Consider the following 17767-nt stretch of genomic DNA (forward strand, 5'->3'; position numbering starts at 1 on the left):
TATTAGAGAGAGAGAGAGAGAGAGAGAGAGAGAGAGAGAGAGAGAGAGAGAGAGAGAGAGAGAGAGAGAGAGAGAGAGCTATGAGGAATTAATAAAACATAGAATACATTAAAAGTAATACACAAAAAATATAATAAAAACGGAAAGAAAACAGGAATGATAATAAAAAGGAAAGAAAGCAGGTGTGAAAAAATAAAAGAAAAAAGAAAAAAACAATAGTAAGATAAAAAAAAAAAAGACGAAGAAAAAATACTGTGCTGGAGAAAACCTGAAAAAAAAATAAGAATAAGAAAGGAGAGGAAGTCAGAAAAGGAACCACAGCTCAGAAAAGAAAAAAAAAACCTGACATGGAAAATATGAATAGGAAAAGTGCCCAGTGTGTGTGTGTGTGTGTGTGTGTGTGTGTGTGTGTGTGTGTGTGTGTGTGTGTGTGTGTGTGTGTGTGTGTGTGTGTGAGAGAGAGAGAGAGAGAGAGAGAGAGAGAGAGAGAGAGAGAGAGAGAGAGAGAGAGAGAGAGAGAGAGAGAGACGAACAAAATGAAAACCAAAAAATGCCAAGCACGTTTCTGGCGTAGTACTTTAGGCGTGTAGGCCTCCCACCTCAGGCCAATGTTGAGGAACGTGAGGAGGATGATAGGGAAGGCAAAGGGACAAGGGAAAACGTACTAGGCAGTGGCGCTATAGTGTTATGAGGAGGTAGGGATGTGTGTGTGTGTGTGTGTGTGTGTGTGTGTGTTTCACTTTTTGATCTGCTGCAGTCTCTGACGAGACAGCCAGACGTTACCCTACGGAACGAGCTCAGAGCTCATTATTTCCGATCTTCGGATAGGCCTGAGACCAGGCACACACCACACACCGGGACAACAAGGTCACAACTCCTCGATTTACTTCCCGTACCTACTCACTACTAGGTGAACAGGGGCTACACGTGAAAGGAGACACACCCAAATATCTCCACCCGGCCGGGGAATCGAACCCCGGTCCTCTGGCTTGGGAAGCCAGCGCTCTAACCACTGAGCTACCGTGTGTGTGTGTGTGTGTGTTACAGTGAGTCATATACATACATATTATCCATAGATTTACCACACCTTTCTCCCTCACTCTTACTCAAAGCAATCACTTCTCATTGTTGCACTGCGCGTCGGGCAGTAATAATTGTGACCCTCCACGACAATTCCATCGCAATCACGCACAGCAAAACGCGAGCACCTGGAAGCGCATCTCGACGTCCATTAAACCTGCAATGCTTTGGGATGGAAGGTATAGCCTGATGACTTCTGATTTCTCCCTTCATTACACATGCTGCACTTCGCTGATTAATTGACAAACACTTTAATGAAAACAGATCTCTCTCTCTCTCTCTCTCTCTCTCTTGGCTGTTTTGCCCGTTTCCCTCAAGTCAACGCTATTTTTTCATCCAGATTTCGCACCAGGAAGAGACGGGGACAGCTGGTGGCAGTGTCTTCTCAACACGGCCAAGACCGCCTCGCCCTGCAGCTGGTGGAGGGTCAGCTGTGTGTGCTGCTACAGTTCCGACCTGACCCAGCCAGGTCACTGTGTCTCAGCCAGGCGCAGGTCACGGACGGCCAGTGGCACACCGTGGCGGCAATAAGGTGAGAGTGTGGTGGTTAATTGCTCTTCAGTCCCTTCCTGCATCACAAACAGGCAGCCACACACCACACTTTTACTTTGTACAATAGTGTCACGAGTTACAACGAGAGCAATATCATCTAAGAAGAGCAACAGCAACATTATAGACTGCGGCTCAAAGACAACTATATAAATTGAAGTTTTCTCTTGCGAAATCACAAATGGCGCTCACTTTATAGCAACATGTATGAACATGTATACCATTTCCAGCACATTTTTTACATTTCAAAGTTTCGTGAGTTAATTTAAATGCTAGTAAAACAGTGGATTGTGTGCTTTTATGTATTTTAAGCGAATAAATGTGTGTGTGTGTGTGTGTGTGTGTGTGTGTGTGTGTGTGTGTGTGTGTGTGTGTGTGTGTGTGTGTGTGTGTGTGTGTGTGTGTGTGTGTGTGTGTGTGTGTGTGTGAGAGAGAGAGAAAGAGTAATGAGAAGGACCATACTAATATCTCTTCTTCATGTAATTGTTTCAGTTACGCATATTCATGTAATATTTCACTGGTTCACTTTGTCTCAGTATTTCCTGAAATTCAATGGAAACTGTTTTCAATCAGTACAAGTGTGCACGAAGACCTGCCGGTCCGTGCCTGGGAGTGACGCTTGGCCGTGCCCGTCACGGCATTGCAGGAAGCACCACACACCACGACTCACCATTCATCACACACACCAACAACAGTTCACTCGCTCCTCTTCCATAACTACCTCAGTCTTGGTTCTACACATTCTGTCCTTAACATCCAGAATTAAACTATCGTTACAGAATAATGCAAATTTAGCAAGTTTTTTTTTTTATGTTTATTGTGCCTGGAGCTTCGAGCTGAATGAAGACCACCATACTGATCATCATGGGTTTCTTTAGGTGAAAACACTTCAAACAGTGAATATTAAGGGTGATGTTGACAATGGTGCAGTTACCAAGACTTGTGCTTCTGCCACTGTCTTCTGTCAAGTGATGCACTGGATGGCTAATATATTATCTGCTGAGTGCACAGCGAAGACCACTTTTGAAGGAAATCATTTTGGTAGGAGTCATCCAGGGATATAAAGTTTTCGGTTCTAACATCAAATCCCTTTCACACCATATTGCACAGGCCACCACTCAAAAATACAAATGTTTTAAATTATGTGGCAATCTGTGAACTGTTCGTCAACCAGGCGTGAAAAATAGCATGAACAAATGCATTTCCATTAAAAAAAGGGCGTCTGTCACACACGAGTAACGCGCCACTCACTAAAAGCCATTGGGAAATAAATGAAATCAATCCATTCATTAACATTTGAATGGTTCCCGTTAAGAGGGAGCCACGGACGGTAATATTCATGATGGTCATAAAATGTGTGGTTAGTATTGTGCCCAAATCGAGTCAGTCTGTATACGTGCGCACAATTAAACGTAAAACCAAATACTTTGTAACTTCAGTCAGTAAGTATATGAATCTACATTACGAGCATTTGAATGAGAGATGCAGACATGTGTAGAATAAAAGCAGTCCTTCCCAAAGGATATGAAAGTTTAAAAGCAGTGAGTAGCGTCACCGCTAGACATGATGACTCCTGACACTGACCTCATTCCAAATACATGAGATGTCATGTTGAGCAGACCAGCAAACTCCACACAGTATGTTTGTAATGCCATGAATGGCAGCACAGGCTCAATAATGCTGACAACGGTAAAGAAATGTCATTACAAGGACAGAACCTAAGAAATATGTTCCCCGCATATTATAAACATTATATATATATATATATATATATATATATATATATATATATATATATATATATATATATATATATATATATATATATATATATATATATATATATATATATATATATATATATATATATATATATATATATATATATATATATATATATATATGTGTGTGTGTGTGTGTGTGTGTGTGTGTGTGTGTGTGTGTGTGTGTGTGTGTGTGTGTGTGTGTGTGTGTGTAAAATATTTTCATCATTATCATCATCAACATCAACATCAACATCAACGTCAACAACAACCATAACAGCCATAACAACAAGTAATGATGATGATTGTGATGGTAATAATAATAATAATAATAATAATAAGGATAATAATAATAATAATGATAATAATAATAATAATAATAATAATAATAATAATAATAATAATAATAACAACAATAATAACAACAACAACAACAACAACAACAACAACAACAACACTATACGAGCAGACAAGGATCAGCGACCTTAGTGATGGTGGACGACGGGGACGGCGACCACTACAACGCCTCGGTGTCCCTGGAGGGCCGCCAGCTGCTGCACGTGGACACCCAGGACGGCGTGCATGTGGGTGGGGCGCCCGAGCTGGTGGGAGTCACCGTCAAGATTCACGAGGACTACTACGAGGGTGAGTGCCTCAGTGACCGGCACACAGAGTGGTACTGACTGGAACAGACTCAGTAACCGCGCTCTTGGTGCCCATTTATTAGAAAGCTTTAAAGAAGACTACATATATATATATATATATATATATATATATATATATATATATATATATATATATATATATATATATATATATATATATATATATATATATATATATATATATATATATATATATATATATATATATATATATATATATATATATATATGAGGATAAGGATGACTGTGGATACTCTCACGTATTTTCTATGTAATTATAGTTTCGCTTATGTCTATCGCTAATTCATCACAGGCTAGTCGGTTTATCATAAAGAAGTCAACTTGAAGAAAAGAAAAACGTTGAAAAAGAAGAAAAGTTTAGACCATTCAGAAACTTTCTTCTCTCAGGATGTATTGATGACCTGAGGGTGTCCGGGCGCAGCGTTCCCCTACCCCCTGCCGTGAACACTTCGGCGTGGGGGCAGGTAGGAGGGTTCCAGGGCGTGGAGGCAGGCTGCGATGCCCCGCCATCCTGTGCCAACGTGACCTGTAGCCCGCCACTCGCCTGTGTGGACACCTGGCGAGCACACTACTGCGGGTAAGGCCTCGTCTGTGTTGGCAATAAATCCTCACCGTCTGCCGCAATCGCCTTAAAGACTTACTGGTAGGAGGTACACAACTTAGAAAAAAGAAAACTTAGTATTCTATTGGTTACGTAGTGTACACGTATTGCGGCCTGGTCCGTTTGGCAGGCTTTGTTTTCATTTTGGAAATGCAATTGGCCATAAAAACCATGTATTTTAAGAAAAGAAAATACCCAATCTAGTCCTATTTTCTATCGTCATCATCATCATCATCATCATCATCATCATCATCATCATATCTACCAGTGAATGCATAAAATTTTGACTACAAGTTATTACTGCGCAGTGCATCAACATGTGAGTCTTGAGAGGTTCCACGAGTTTCCTTTTTTTTTTTTAACAACTCCCTCGAAAATAAGGGAATTCAAAAAGTATCTTAAGAACAGAGTAAAATCATTAATAATCTATACAATATATGAAATCGCAATAAAAAATCTCGAGAACACAATTACTTCTATGTTGTCTGTTAGTGGTGTCTGTCGAATTTATAGCGAAGCGGCGAGTCGTTTGCTGCACCGCATCTTCAACAACCGAACTCCTGTCAAGCTATCACAATGAGCAAGATTTAAAGGTACAATGAGTAGAGTCAGGTGTTTGAGAAGCGGGTAAACAAAAGGTTGGCACCGCGAACCAACACTGCCAGACAGAGCAGAGGGCAGCGGAGGACAGGCGGGCACCGATCCATAATTGCCGATCTTGGATTCAATTTGTTTTACGCTGATTAGTTGTTCCATACGGGCGATAATTACGTGAAAAGCATGTTGATGTTGCAAAAGGAAATAAAGTGTTGCAGTGAAAAAAAAAATAGACGCAAACAAACATGAGGAGGTTGATAATAACGTAGGAATAAGGCGATTAATTAATGCACGAGAGAAATATCATATTGCATGACAAGGTTTGTACAAAAAAAAAAGCATTAATTAATGTAATGAGTTTTGTGAGCATGATTTCGGTATAATACCAAACAAGATCTAATTATGAAAACATTATATATATATATATATATATATATATATATATATATATATATATATATATATATATATATATATATATATATATATATATATATATATATATATATATATATATATATATATATATATATATATATATATCTGCAAACACATACACACACACGTCGTGTGTGTGTGTGTGTGTGTGTGTGTGTGTGTGTGTGTGTGTGTGTGTGTGTGTGTGTGTGTGTGTGTCTGCGCGCGCGCGTGCGCACGCGTGAACGATATTGGGTGTGGCATTTTCATCCAGAGAAAATTTTATTAAATGAAATGAGGAGATAAGCGTATGATTAAAGTATGTTGTGGCGCTCATGTGTGAAGTGATGCAGCACCGTCAATGAACATCTCAGAGGGGTCTTGGGGCAATAAGATAACGTGGATATCGCAAGAAGCTTTTAGGGAGAGTGAATAGAGACATGTACCACTGCTCTCACTACACACACACACACACACACACACACACACACACACAAAGTTGGTATTAGGTGAGTGTCGCAGCTTCTTCCAACAACAAACGGACCTAAATTCCACTCCAAGTCACTTTAATATGAGTCACGGGACTGCGCGTAGGAGAGGAGAGGCGGAGGGGAGAAAAGGAGATAAGTAAAAGGAAGAAAAGGAGAAGATGTGGACAAGAAATAAACGTTAAGAGGAGGAGGAGGAGGAGGAGGAGGAGGAGGAGACATTTGGTAACATATATACGAGAAAGTGAGGTAAAAAAAAAAAATAGTAGAAAAATAACACTATAAAAATTCAAATAAAGATTGGAGGAAAGATTTAGGAAGGCGAAAATAAATAAAACAAAAGTAAAAGGGGTAAGGCAGAGCGAGAGAATGAGAAAGGAAACGAGAGGACAGAGAAAAGAATAGGGAAGGATGACTCAAATGGAGGGGAAAAAAGTTGTAAAATGAAAAATGCGTGAAGGATGAACAGAAAAAGAGAAAGAGGGAGAACAGAAAATTTAAAAAATAAAGATGAAAGGAAGGGAGGAATGAGTGGACAGGGAGCGGGTAAAATTAAGGCAGAGAGAGAGAGAGAGAGAGAGAGAGAGAGAGAGAGAGAGAGACAGAGAAGGTACTAATTGTGACAGAAAAGCCACAACTGTCAACCCTTAAGTCCTCCAAAATAAATTATAACCACAAATTCTCTCTCTCTCTCTCTCTCTCTCTCTCTCTCTCTCTCTCTCTCTCTTCATACCTTAGTCAAGAGCTGCGTAAATTTAGACAAATATGACTCGTTAAATGGAACTGAAAAAATACATATATGGTATTATTTTTTAAGACTTAGCAAAATTGTTAAAATACAGATGGCTTTACAGAATAGTATGCCAATAGTAGAAATAGCAGGAGCAGCAATAGAATCAATCCTCAATGATTTATCCATTCCGTTTTGGAGTTGAAGCACCACTCAGGAAATAAACTTTTTTTTCTTTTCTTTTTTTCTATACACGCACGAGTTTCCCCTCTTCTTATCACTTCTTTTTTTTTCTATTTTTTTAATTATCTTTTTTTTATTTTCTTTACTTTATATTACCTTCAATCCTCTACACTACATTTTTACATAAATTTCTTTTCCACTTCACTTTTACATGCATATTTGTTGTTCTTATTTCACCATAGACTGGATTTCAGTAAAGAATAAAGGGAAGCTGTTTTTCTTTTTCTTATTTCGCATTATTTATTTCTGTCAGCGGTCGCACATGTAACTACCCTTGGATTCAGAGACAAAGGACTCATAACTCGCACTGAATGGCTAAAGCAGGAGGGAAAATGAACTCCTTATACAGATAATATAACCCATGGAAAAAAGTTATTAGAGAAGAAGAGTGGGGAATGAAGGACTAAAGAAAAGATTAAAGATGGAAACTTGCACGAAGAAAGAGATAAACAGCAGGTGAGAAGACTGAAGGACAACTGTGCATGATGATAAAGGGAATTTTTTAGCGAAAGACGACACACGAGATCAATAAGGGATAAAAAGGCTTGATGACTTGAGTACAGTGATAAAGAAACAAGCTAATGGCAACATGAGGACCTACAAAGGCAAACTTGAGAAAGACATACACGTGCACAAGAAGGAAGTCAAAATGGGGTTTAAAGTGAGGATCCGCGCAAAAAGACAACTGTAATGATCCTTGGAAATACTAAAAAAGAAAGGGAAACTGACATATGCTAGAGAAAAGAAATGTATAAAATTAACTGAAATAGATACTGAATAAGATAACTAATGCAGGCTATTGAATAAGAAGACAGACGAACTCAGAAGATCCAATTATGCAAATAAGGACAAACATACTCACTCAAGGTGACATTCAAGGATAGGAACGTAGCAAATGAAAATAAATAAATGAATAAATAAACATGGAAGAAACGACATGATATGAGAGTATTGCAATGAGGAAGACCTTTGTGCAAAACAGAAATAAATTATATATGCAAGCTGTGAAAACAATTAATATCAATGTTTGTGAATTTTAAGAGTAAATGAAAGTGCTATTATCAACATGAGAAAATAGAGATATATAACTGCATTTAGTAATACACCTCGTGCCTCGAACTAATGGAAACACATCATAAGTACCACACACCATAGGGATGAGGATTGCACTGATAACTGATATCTAAATTGTAACGAAACGTACTGGAAGGAAATGGACGTGAGAAACAATACCAAACACATCTGCCTGCTGATTAACCAATTGTGGAGTACAGCGCATCACGGAGCGGGGAACGAGACTTCACAAGAGTAGACATCGAGGCCACACTCATAGACGAAATATAAATGCTTGCACTTGAAGATGAGAGAGAGAGAGAGAGAGAGAGAGAGAGAGAGAGAGAGAGAGAGAGAGAGAGAGAGAGAGAGAGAGAGAGAGAGAGAGAGAGAGAGAGAGAGAGAGAGAGAGAGAGAGAGAGAGAGAGAGAGAGAGAGAGAGAGAGAGAGAGAGAATGACCAGGACAACTAAAAGAATAAAAAGTAATTAAGCTTCTGAAGAAGAAAAAAAAAGTTTGTTAAGGATGGCATAAAACGAAAACCATTAACGAGTGAATAATATGAGCAGGTGGTTTTTCGAGGGACATTAATGAATGCAGACATAAACCCCGGCTCTAAGCAGATGTCATTGAAGTAAAGAGAATGCATGCAATCAAAAATACAGAGCATAAGATTAAAAGAGAGGACAACATAACCTACAGTCCAAATACTGCTTACTACAGTTACACACTCACACACACACACACGCCCGGTAGCTCAGTGGTTAGAGCGCTGGCTTCACAAGCCAGAGGACCGAGGTTCGATTCCCCGGCCGGGTGGAGATATTTGGGTGTGTCTCCTTTCACGTGTAGCCCCTGTTCACCTAGCAGTGAGTAGGTACGGGAAGTAAATCGAGGAGTTGTGACCTTGTTGTCCCGGTGTGTGGTGTGTGCCTGATCTCAGGCCTATCCGAAGATCGGAAATGAGCTCGTTCCGTAGGGTAACGTCTGGCTGTCTCGTCAGAGACTGCAGCAGATCAAACAGTGAAACACACACACACGCACACACACACACACACACGTATGCACAGTATATGCCATTATTATGAAGTGGCACAACTAAATCACAATTGATGTGACTGCGGTGGTCAGGTGTGGCGAGGGTCGAGTGTTGAGTCCCAGCAAGGCGACGTGCGAGAACGAGGACCTGTGTGTGTGGCGGCCTTGTCTCAACGGCGGCTCCTGCTTCAGCCAGCCTTCAGGTAAAGGTCTTCTTTCATTACATATATAGTTCCATGAATAAATAAGACACAGCTTCCTCCGTTAGTGAATATCAGTGCTCACACTCTGACTACCACCTCCAGGAGCAGGTTACACATGCGCCTGTGCTTCGGGGTTTAGCGGAACACACTGCCACCTGCCTGACGTGGGAAAGACTCCACTGAAGATCTCCCTCGGCGCCCTCGTCGCTATCCTCGTGTGGTGCGTCTTTCTTCTGCGTAAGTACACACTTTCTTCTTCTTCTTCTTCTTCTTCTTCTTCCTCAACTTAGGGTTACATTAGGAAATTATGTGATTCGCATGTATTGACAACAGTTAGTCCTCACCATGACGAGATTTTACGAAGCTGTGCCAAACTCACATGAAAAGTAGTAAGTCAACATTCTTTGTGGACATTTTATTATACAGCTGTATACCTGTCAGCAGAAAAATGTTTGCATATGAACCTCGTCAACTCAAAATTGAAATTCACAAAGAAAACTAGACAGATGGGACGCATCACCTGCGCGCTTTTGGCGTCACACACTCTCCACGTGTGAGCGTCATTAGCATGCAACATTATGTAAACACATGATCGAGTCTGTGCCGATATGCAGTTTAAGAAAGGATTTAAGTATAATTAAAAGCATTCTCTTCTGTGAAGATTCAAACTTTACATGAATTGTTCCACGGAGAATGTGACAAATTGTTTATATATTATGTACTTGAAATCACATTAGCCTATGCCCTTCGTTTTCTTCACAAGACTCAAGATATAAAGAAACGTCATTTTCATGAAATGAGAATGTTTAGAACTGCAAATATACAGCACTTTGCGCCTTACTGCCGCGATTAAGTCATTGCAGTACGCAACTCCAAAGTAGCTATACATCGTCAAGACAGGATGACAAAAGTTGCTGAGATTACCGACTCGCAGATTCACTGAAAGCCTACCCGCGTCTGCTGGTTTGGGGGAGCTTGTGATGCCGAACTTGCACCAAAAGCCTTCCCTGACAGGCTCGCTTTCCGGCCTCAAGTTTGTAGGAGCTTTTCACTCAAGTTCCTGAGCGGAGTTACCTCACCGTTTTCTGAATGGAGAAAACCCCTTCTAACACAAGCAGAATTGCAAGTATCTTTCCTTCGTTAGTTTCTAAAGCGTTAGGAGCCAAATATATTTTCCTTTATAGGAGGAGTCCGAACATTCTTCTTTCCACGTTGTAAAATTCTTACTGATACTCAGCCACACATTTTCTTTTTTTCTTTTTCTTTTTTCTGCCTCATCATTCGATTCTTTTTTCCCCTTGCATTTCGCGCCTCACTTATTTTCTCTGGAAATGTCTTTACGTATCTAGAAACACATCTATATTTTGCACCTCTTAAAAGTTTAAAAACATATCATTATTCCTTTATAATTTAATTTCTTTCAGCTTAAAACTAAATTTCTTCTCGTAGATAAGAAGCAAATATGTTACGCATAATTAATTTAAATTTTCATTTAAAATATTTTTCTCGAGCCATGCGACAGGAATTAATACACTATATTCTATTAACTTTATTACATTTCGTACGAGCAAGAGAACAAAGCGTTTTTCAGTCCAGTAACGTTTATTGATGGTACACTATGCACAATACCGTTTAGTGTGTGTCTTCACCACAATAAGGCAGGCTGCCATTTTTCGTTATAACGTCGCAGTTTGCCTACTAAGTGATGAAACACGACAGGAGAGTGTAAATGGGAGCAAATGGGCATGAATATGCGTATTTGAGTGCGTGTCAATGTTTGCAAGCTTAATTCTTTGTGTGTGTGTGTGTGTGTGTGTGTGTGTGTGTGTGTGTGTGTGTGTGTGTGTGTGTGTGTGTGTGTGTGTGTGTCTCGCTTCCCTTTACACAAAAAAAAGTATGCATGGATAAAGTTGATTAGAGTATCATACTAGCAGAGTGTCTCCCGCCAGTGTTGGTCTGTGCCTTCCTGCTCCACCAACACCACAAAAGATCGGCGCTGCGCAAGTGCGGGGAACTGAAGAATGACTCCGGCAAAGAACAACCGGCCACGCCCTGCATACACACGCCTAATCTGCTTGAGCTGCAACTTCTCCAACCTCCGAGAGCCAACGGACAGCCAGCCTGGACCAGCAAAAACCCAAGCATTGCAGGTGAGTCAGTCTGTCACACAAACTGAAGTAGGGAGAGCAGCCCTCACGCGTAAATTCCGCGTCCCTCGTTTGCATTCCTGCACGCGAGTGACCGTGAATCACAGTGAGTTTACAGTGCAAAATTATCACTTCATAAACTTTATTTCCCACATTTTCTTTTCTTTTTTTAGGAATACGTAGAGGAAGGGACTTTAAATAGTAATGAATTAAATAATACACAGGACCAAAAAACGTGTGACATTTTTTTAAGCTAGGCACCATTATTCATTCATCAAGCCAAGGTTATCAATACACAGTCGTACTTTCAACTTGGAAAGGTAACGTGGTCACCTCTGTGTTCGATGGTATTACTGATGAAAAACTATTTTGTTTTGCCAATACAACTTATTCTTCTAACACGTTTCATCGTGGATTCCAAAACGTAAGGCTGCGATAAATGTGCCGGCGTCCCTTATCCCTTTCCACAGGTGTACGATCTCATGACGCGTTTGTCTGGATTACCATCACACACAGCTAAGGCTGGTCAGCACGAAAACCACCATCACTCCGAACACAATCCCGGACATTAGGCAGCTGGCATCATTCCAAGAATTTAGAGTAGTAGTCAAGAATAAAATATTTCCAACGATCAAATTTTCGGATTGAATTTATTCAATTATTCATACACACACACACACACACACACACACACACACACACACACACACACACACACACACACACACACACACACACACACACACACACACACACACGAAAAATACATCAATCTCCACCTTATAAATAATGTCTTCCTGCTGCCACTGGCCACTGCCGCTACTATTACTATTGTATAGAGATCTGTCCCGTACACCCACAACTATTATTATTGTTGTCACTACTAATGCTAATACTGGTACTACTGCTGCTACTACTACTACTACTACTGCTGCTACTACTGCTACTACTACTACTACTACTACTACTACTGCTGCTGCTACTACGTACTACTACTACTATTACTACTACTGATGCTGCTGCTGCTAATGCTGCTATCATCGATATGTTTTTGTACTACTACAACTACTAAAACCGTAGCCATCACTAACAGTAGTAGTAGTAGTAGTAGTAGTAGTAGTAGTAGTAGTAGTAGTAGTAGTAGTAGTAGTAGTAGTAGTAGTAGTAGTAGTAGTAGTAGAAGTAGTAGTAGTAGTAGTAGTAGTAATAGTAGCAGTGGTAGTAGCAGTAGCAGTAGTTCTGATTGTTGTTTTAACCCTTTCAGTAATGGGACACATTTTTACCTCGAGATTTGTATATGATTAGACCATTTTATTGACATTAGGAAGGGTTTATGGATGTCAAAAGATTAATGGCCAGAGACTTCACTATTTTTAATCCCCACATGAGTTTCTGAACCTGTATAAAGTCACCAAATAGTAACCAGAATGAATATAGAAACGCGTCATGGTACTGAAGGGTTTAACAGCAGGAGTAAGGGTAGCACCAATGATAATGATGATAATAATGACAATAATAATAGTAATAATAATAATAATAATAATAATAATAATAATAATAATAATAATAATGATAATCTCTCTCTCTCTCTCTCTCTCTCTCTCTCTCTCTCTCTCTCTCTCTCAGACGTGGACGTTCTACAGGTGGACGCCACTTCCATCAGCAGCTGTCTGGAGGAGCCGGAGCAGCGCAGCCTCCACAACTCAGACGTGGGTAAGAAAGAGCTCAACGGAGACACGCCCAAGAGCGGGGTGTGCGGAAGCAGCTCTGGAACTCCTAACGCGAGGGACGACCTTAGAAACTACGCCTACGAGGGGGAAGGTTCCTCGCCCGGGTCACTCTCCTCCTGTGAGTTGGAGGGAAATCACTAATGGAAACGTTAATCTCCCTGGCAACACCTCGTCGTTCATGAGTTCCGGGCTAAATTGAACCGATTTATAAGAAGTTTCACAGGTCAAAATACTGTCTATCTATATCGTTCTGCAGTATCTACTTCCAATATTCGAGAAATTAAGCAAAATCTGCCTTCTCTTCCGTCTCTTCCGTGCTTCTTAGGAAGTTCCTCGCGTGGCGTAAGGCGGCGCCGCTCGGTGTGTGATAAACGCATCACGGAAAGGAACCGTTACATGATGTTCATTCTTAACAGTATGTAAGAGAACGGACTATGACTAGATCTTTTGACAGTCAATGAGCTTTGTGTACAACATTCACAAACGTTATATACAAATTAGAGAATACCACGTAAAAGTTTAGCCTGAATCAGTACATCCCTAACAGACAATCACTATATAGTGTAATATTGAAGACATTAAGGTGAGCAGGTCGCCACACCTTCTACTCGGAATTTCCTTCGATATAAATATCAGAGTTTACTCGTATGATATGACGACTTGTACTCAGGTTCACTGTCGCGAGCGGTTGCGATTTGTATTGTTTCTTTGTACAAGGAGTGAGTTTCATGGCGTTTCTTATCTCTGGTTGCGCAGAGATGTATATTTAGTAATTCATCAGCTTAAAGGAGGCATCCTTGATTCAAGGAGTCATCCATTTAGTACAACATGAATAATAGTAAACATGAACACCATCAAAGAGAATGTAAGTTAAAATGCACAATATTGTATTCTGAGTAAGAAGTTATTTATTCTTTTAACACACACTGGAAACTTTTCCTAAAACATTCTTTGTTCCACTTCCACAAATTATCTTTCAGCATTATCTACATAAGAGTGTGCTAAGGAATTATGCTTCCTTGTGAATGACAACGTATACCTCAACAATTAGCTCTACAAATGCAAATCAGTCATAAAATTTATCGGAGGATTATCCAAGCGTTTTGTAGAGGAATTAAAAAAAATACTGAGAATATAGTGTCATTTCACTTGCATGTAAGTTTTTAGTCGTCGAACCATATGACTTAACATATTGATGATAATACAACTAATATGATTCTCTCTCTCTCTCTCTCTCTCTCTCTCTCTCTCTCTCTCTCTCTCTCTCTCTCTCTCTCTCTCACTCTGATCGAATGATATCGCCACAGGTCTGGAGAGTTGCAGCGGCAGCGCTAAGTTCTTGGGCGGATTTCGCGAGGTGGCACACATGCTAGAATCCTGACACGGGGCCAGCCAGTCCCCGCCACTCCAGTCCAAAACCAGAACCTCTCCCGAGGGAGCGACGGTCCTGCATTCCTCGGCAGGGGACATAACCGCACCAACTGATTTTCAGGACCCCTTGCCTCCTCCAATCAACGAGGCGTCCACCCACACAGGGCAGCCGCTGGCTAACCCGGCAACAACCCCAGAGCCGCCGCGTGCCTTCCGCTCCTGAGAACGTCATCCTGCTGCCCGTCCCTATCCTAGACAAACAACTGGTTTCCATATAACTTGACGTTAAATGTGCAGAAAATTACACACCTAGAATTCCACAAAAAAAAAAAAAAAAAAAAAAAGATTACGAATAACAGCGCGGCGTCCGGCACAAGATCCTTTGGTGAGAGGAACAAAGGTTTTCTGTGAGGCAAATATAGTTATGAATAGAAAGTAATCCCACACTGCTAAGAGGCAACAGAACGACATCATCAACATTGAAGTCTGGCGAAACCCTCTCCCCCCTTCTCTCTCTCTCTCTCTCTCTCTCTCTCTCTCTCTCTCTCTCTCTCTCTCTCTCTCTCTCTCTCTCTCTCTCTCTCAGCAGCTGTCCACCTATGCTTCATTCCGTCATGCCCCGAGCTGGCATAATCCTGCCTCGCGGCGCCTGCGTGCACAACACAACTCCCTTCATCCAAGATCAATGCAATGCGTCACAAAGGTGCATTTTATCCAGTTGATATGCAAGTGTTTTTTTCCACATTCCATGGCAGCATTAATCACAATGTGGCAATTATCGACAAGAAAAAAAACTTGTACTGGTGTATTCCTGGAAACAAAAGAGCTGTAATTAAAGTGGCCGCAAAAAAAGGTAAATAAATAAATCCAAAGTAATTTAACTACGTACAATCTAGGTGAAAATAAAGTATTCGTGTTTTTTAGTGCTCCCCATATTCCAACGCGTGAAATGGACACCGATCGCTGTGTGACAATGAAAGTACTTTCTCGACATTCACTTTAAACTGTGTCAGCTTCATTTGATCACAGTGAAACAATGAAAGTACTTGCTTGACATTAACTGTAAAATATGACAAGTTAATTTTGTGGTCTGTGTGTGTTGTGACAAAAGTGAAAGAACTTATTGCAAATCAGTTCCCTCAGCCTTAATGTACTGGTGTGATGAAATCTCAGTCAACAAGTAACAAACCAACATCAATTCCTCGCAACATACGAGTCGTCACTGTATTTGCACAACACCGACCGTCGTCTCGTGGCGAACTTCAACGCATTCGACAACTTGTCTAACGACTCTCTCTCTCTCTCACGACTCACGAATCGCGGTGCTTGCTGCCCGCGATCAAACCTTCCCGCATAGCATAACCGTACTTGCTGAGAACTGGATATCATTGTACCATCACGCAATAAATCCTTGCCATTTTATTCAGACCAGTAATCTTGAGATCCCCACTACACTGCCGGTGTTGACAAATATTAATAATCTCCCATCATTCTTTTCCCCTTCTTAGGCACAGATAGCTGTCCTTCATGACCTTGGTGGTATTCTTTCCAAGCACTTGCCTCGCCACCTCTGCTGCTGCACAGGGCTGGACATGGGAGAAGAAGGGCGGGAGCGTCAAGGGTGTCAAGTTGAGGAAACTAATCCAACTGTTTTGTAATTTTATAAAAAGTTAACATTATAAATTTCAATAAATATATATATATATATTGGCTTTGTATATTTCATTTGATATCCTCTTTAATTCTACAAGAATAACATGAAAAGCTAGGATATCAATATTCCCAAGAGAGTGGTGGAACATACCCTGCAAACTGAAGTGTAGTGACTTGGACAAGAGTATGCTGTGGCGGTGCCACTGAGACAGTACGATGAATAGTTTTACTTCTAACGGCACACCAAAAAAATTACTTATATATCTTCACCTATAGGGAGAAAAGGGTAAATACCTCTTAAAATGATAATTACTCTCAGGAACCGGTGTCAAGTACTGAATTAGAACCTATCTATGATCCAGCTGTGAGCTCCCTGAACGTCACATCCCTGCCCCTTCCTTCACACAATTCTACATGCACCCAATACATTATTGCTAATGTTAGCAATAATGAATAATTATAATAATAATAACAATAATAATAATAATAATAATAACGACAATAATAACAATAATAATAATAATAATAATAATAATAATAATAATAATAATAATAATAATAATAATAATAATAAAAATAATAATAATAATTTCGAACATTTCAGGCTGGCCAATATCAGTGAGAGTTCAAAAAAGTTCATGGGATCAAAATTTCTTCTGAATTTACAGGAGGAAGTTTTCCCTTCAGTAATGCCTGGTTAAATCGTACTAGTTTTTTTTCTTTTTCTTTTTTTTCTTCTTCCTTTTTTTATGCGCTGGTCTTGTGATGTGAGAGGGCAGCTTTAAGATCTTTATATTTTTTTTCCTTTATATCTAAGGAATGGTTCTGGGAAATCTTTTTTCTCAGTATAATTTTTGTACCAGTTTTCTGAGCCTTGATAAAACAGAAAAAAAGTTATGGCATACAAAATTCCAAGATAACTAAGCTTCCAATCGCGAAGTGTAAAAGAAATCTATGGCCATAAGCAGTGTGCGGTTTGTAGGTTCAAAATTCACATTCATTTCTTCTATATCAGTAGAGTAACATCGAGAGAGAATTTTTAGATTCATACATTATTGCCTTTTAAGATCTCATGATGTCATTGCACTTTTCAGAGAGCGAATATTTAACCAGTCCACACTATGATGAAATGGAGAAAAAAATTCCAAGAAAAAGAAAATCATATCCATCGACATTACACAGTTGCACAAGACCAATACATATAGGTATCAAAAGAAACGGAAAAAGTAAAACCTCGGAATTTGTATGTACGCGAGATGTAATTTCCGTTTACATGGAGTTCTCAATAGCTGCACCTCCGGCTAAGAGGTTAAACATGCAGTTAGATTTTAGTCCTGGAAAGTTCTTCATTGACATGTACAACCTAAAAGACTGTTGTAATGAACGTACATTCCCTCTCTCTTTTTTTTCATAAATATT

General features: G+C 40.0%; 1 protein-coding gene and 1 non-coding gene across 4 annotated transcripts in view; one reads left to right on the forward strand and one right to left on the reverse strand.

The window, feature by feature from the left end:
• LOC123514985 (putative neural-cadherin 2) overlaps positions 1–14737 on the forward strand; it is a 380060-nt gene extending 365323 nt beyond the window's left edge. For 2 of the 3 annotated variants that reach the window (XM_045273290.1, XM_045273291.1), the window contains 8 exons: positions 1421–1612; positions 3862–4037; positions 4466–4655; positions 9338–9447; positions 9550–9684; positions 11397–11597; positions 13221–13442; positions 14632–14737. In XM_045273290.1, coding sequence (XP_045129225.1) covers positions 1421–1612; positions 3862–4037; positions 4466–4655; positions 9338–9447; positions 9550–9684; positions 11397–11597; positions 13221–13442; positions 14632–14705 — 1300 coding nt within the window. In that variant the 3' untranslated portion in view covers positions 14706–14737. The remainder of the gene's footprint in view (positions 1–1420; positions 1613–3861; positions 4038–4465; positions 4656–9337; positions 9448–9549; positions 9685–11396; positions 11598–13220; positions 13443–14631) is intronic. The other variant, XM_045273292.1, reaches the window with a different exon arrangement.
• Positions 954–1027, reverse strand: Trnag-ccc. The gene has a single exon. It is a non-coding gene; the product is annotated as a tRNA-Gly (tRNA).
• Positions 14738–17767: the final 3030 nt, after the last annotated feature.

This window comes from Portunus trituberculatus, chromosome 38 (genome assembly GCF_017591435.1).
Source record: "Portunus trituberculatus isolate SZX2019 chromosome 38, ASM1759143v1, whole genome shotgun sequence".
Lineage (NCBI taxonomy): Eukaryota > Metazoa > Arthropoda > Malacostraca > Decapoda > Portunidae > Portunus > Portunus trituberculatus.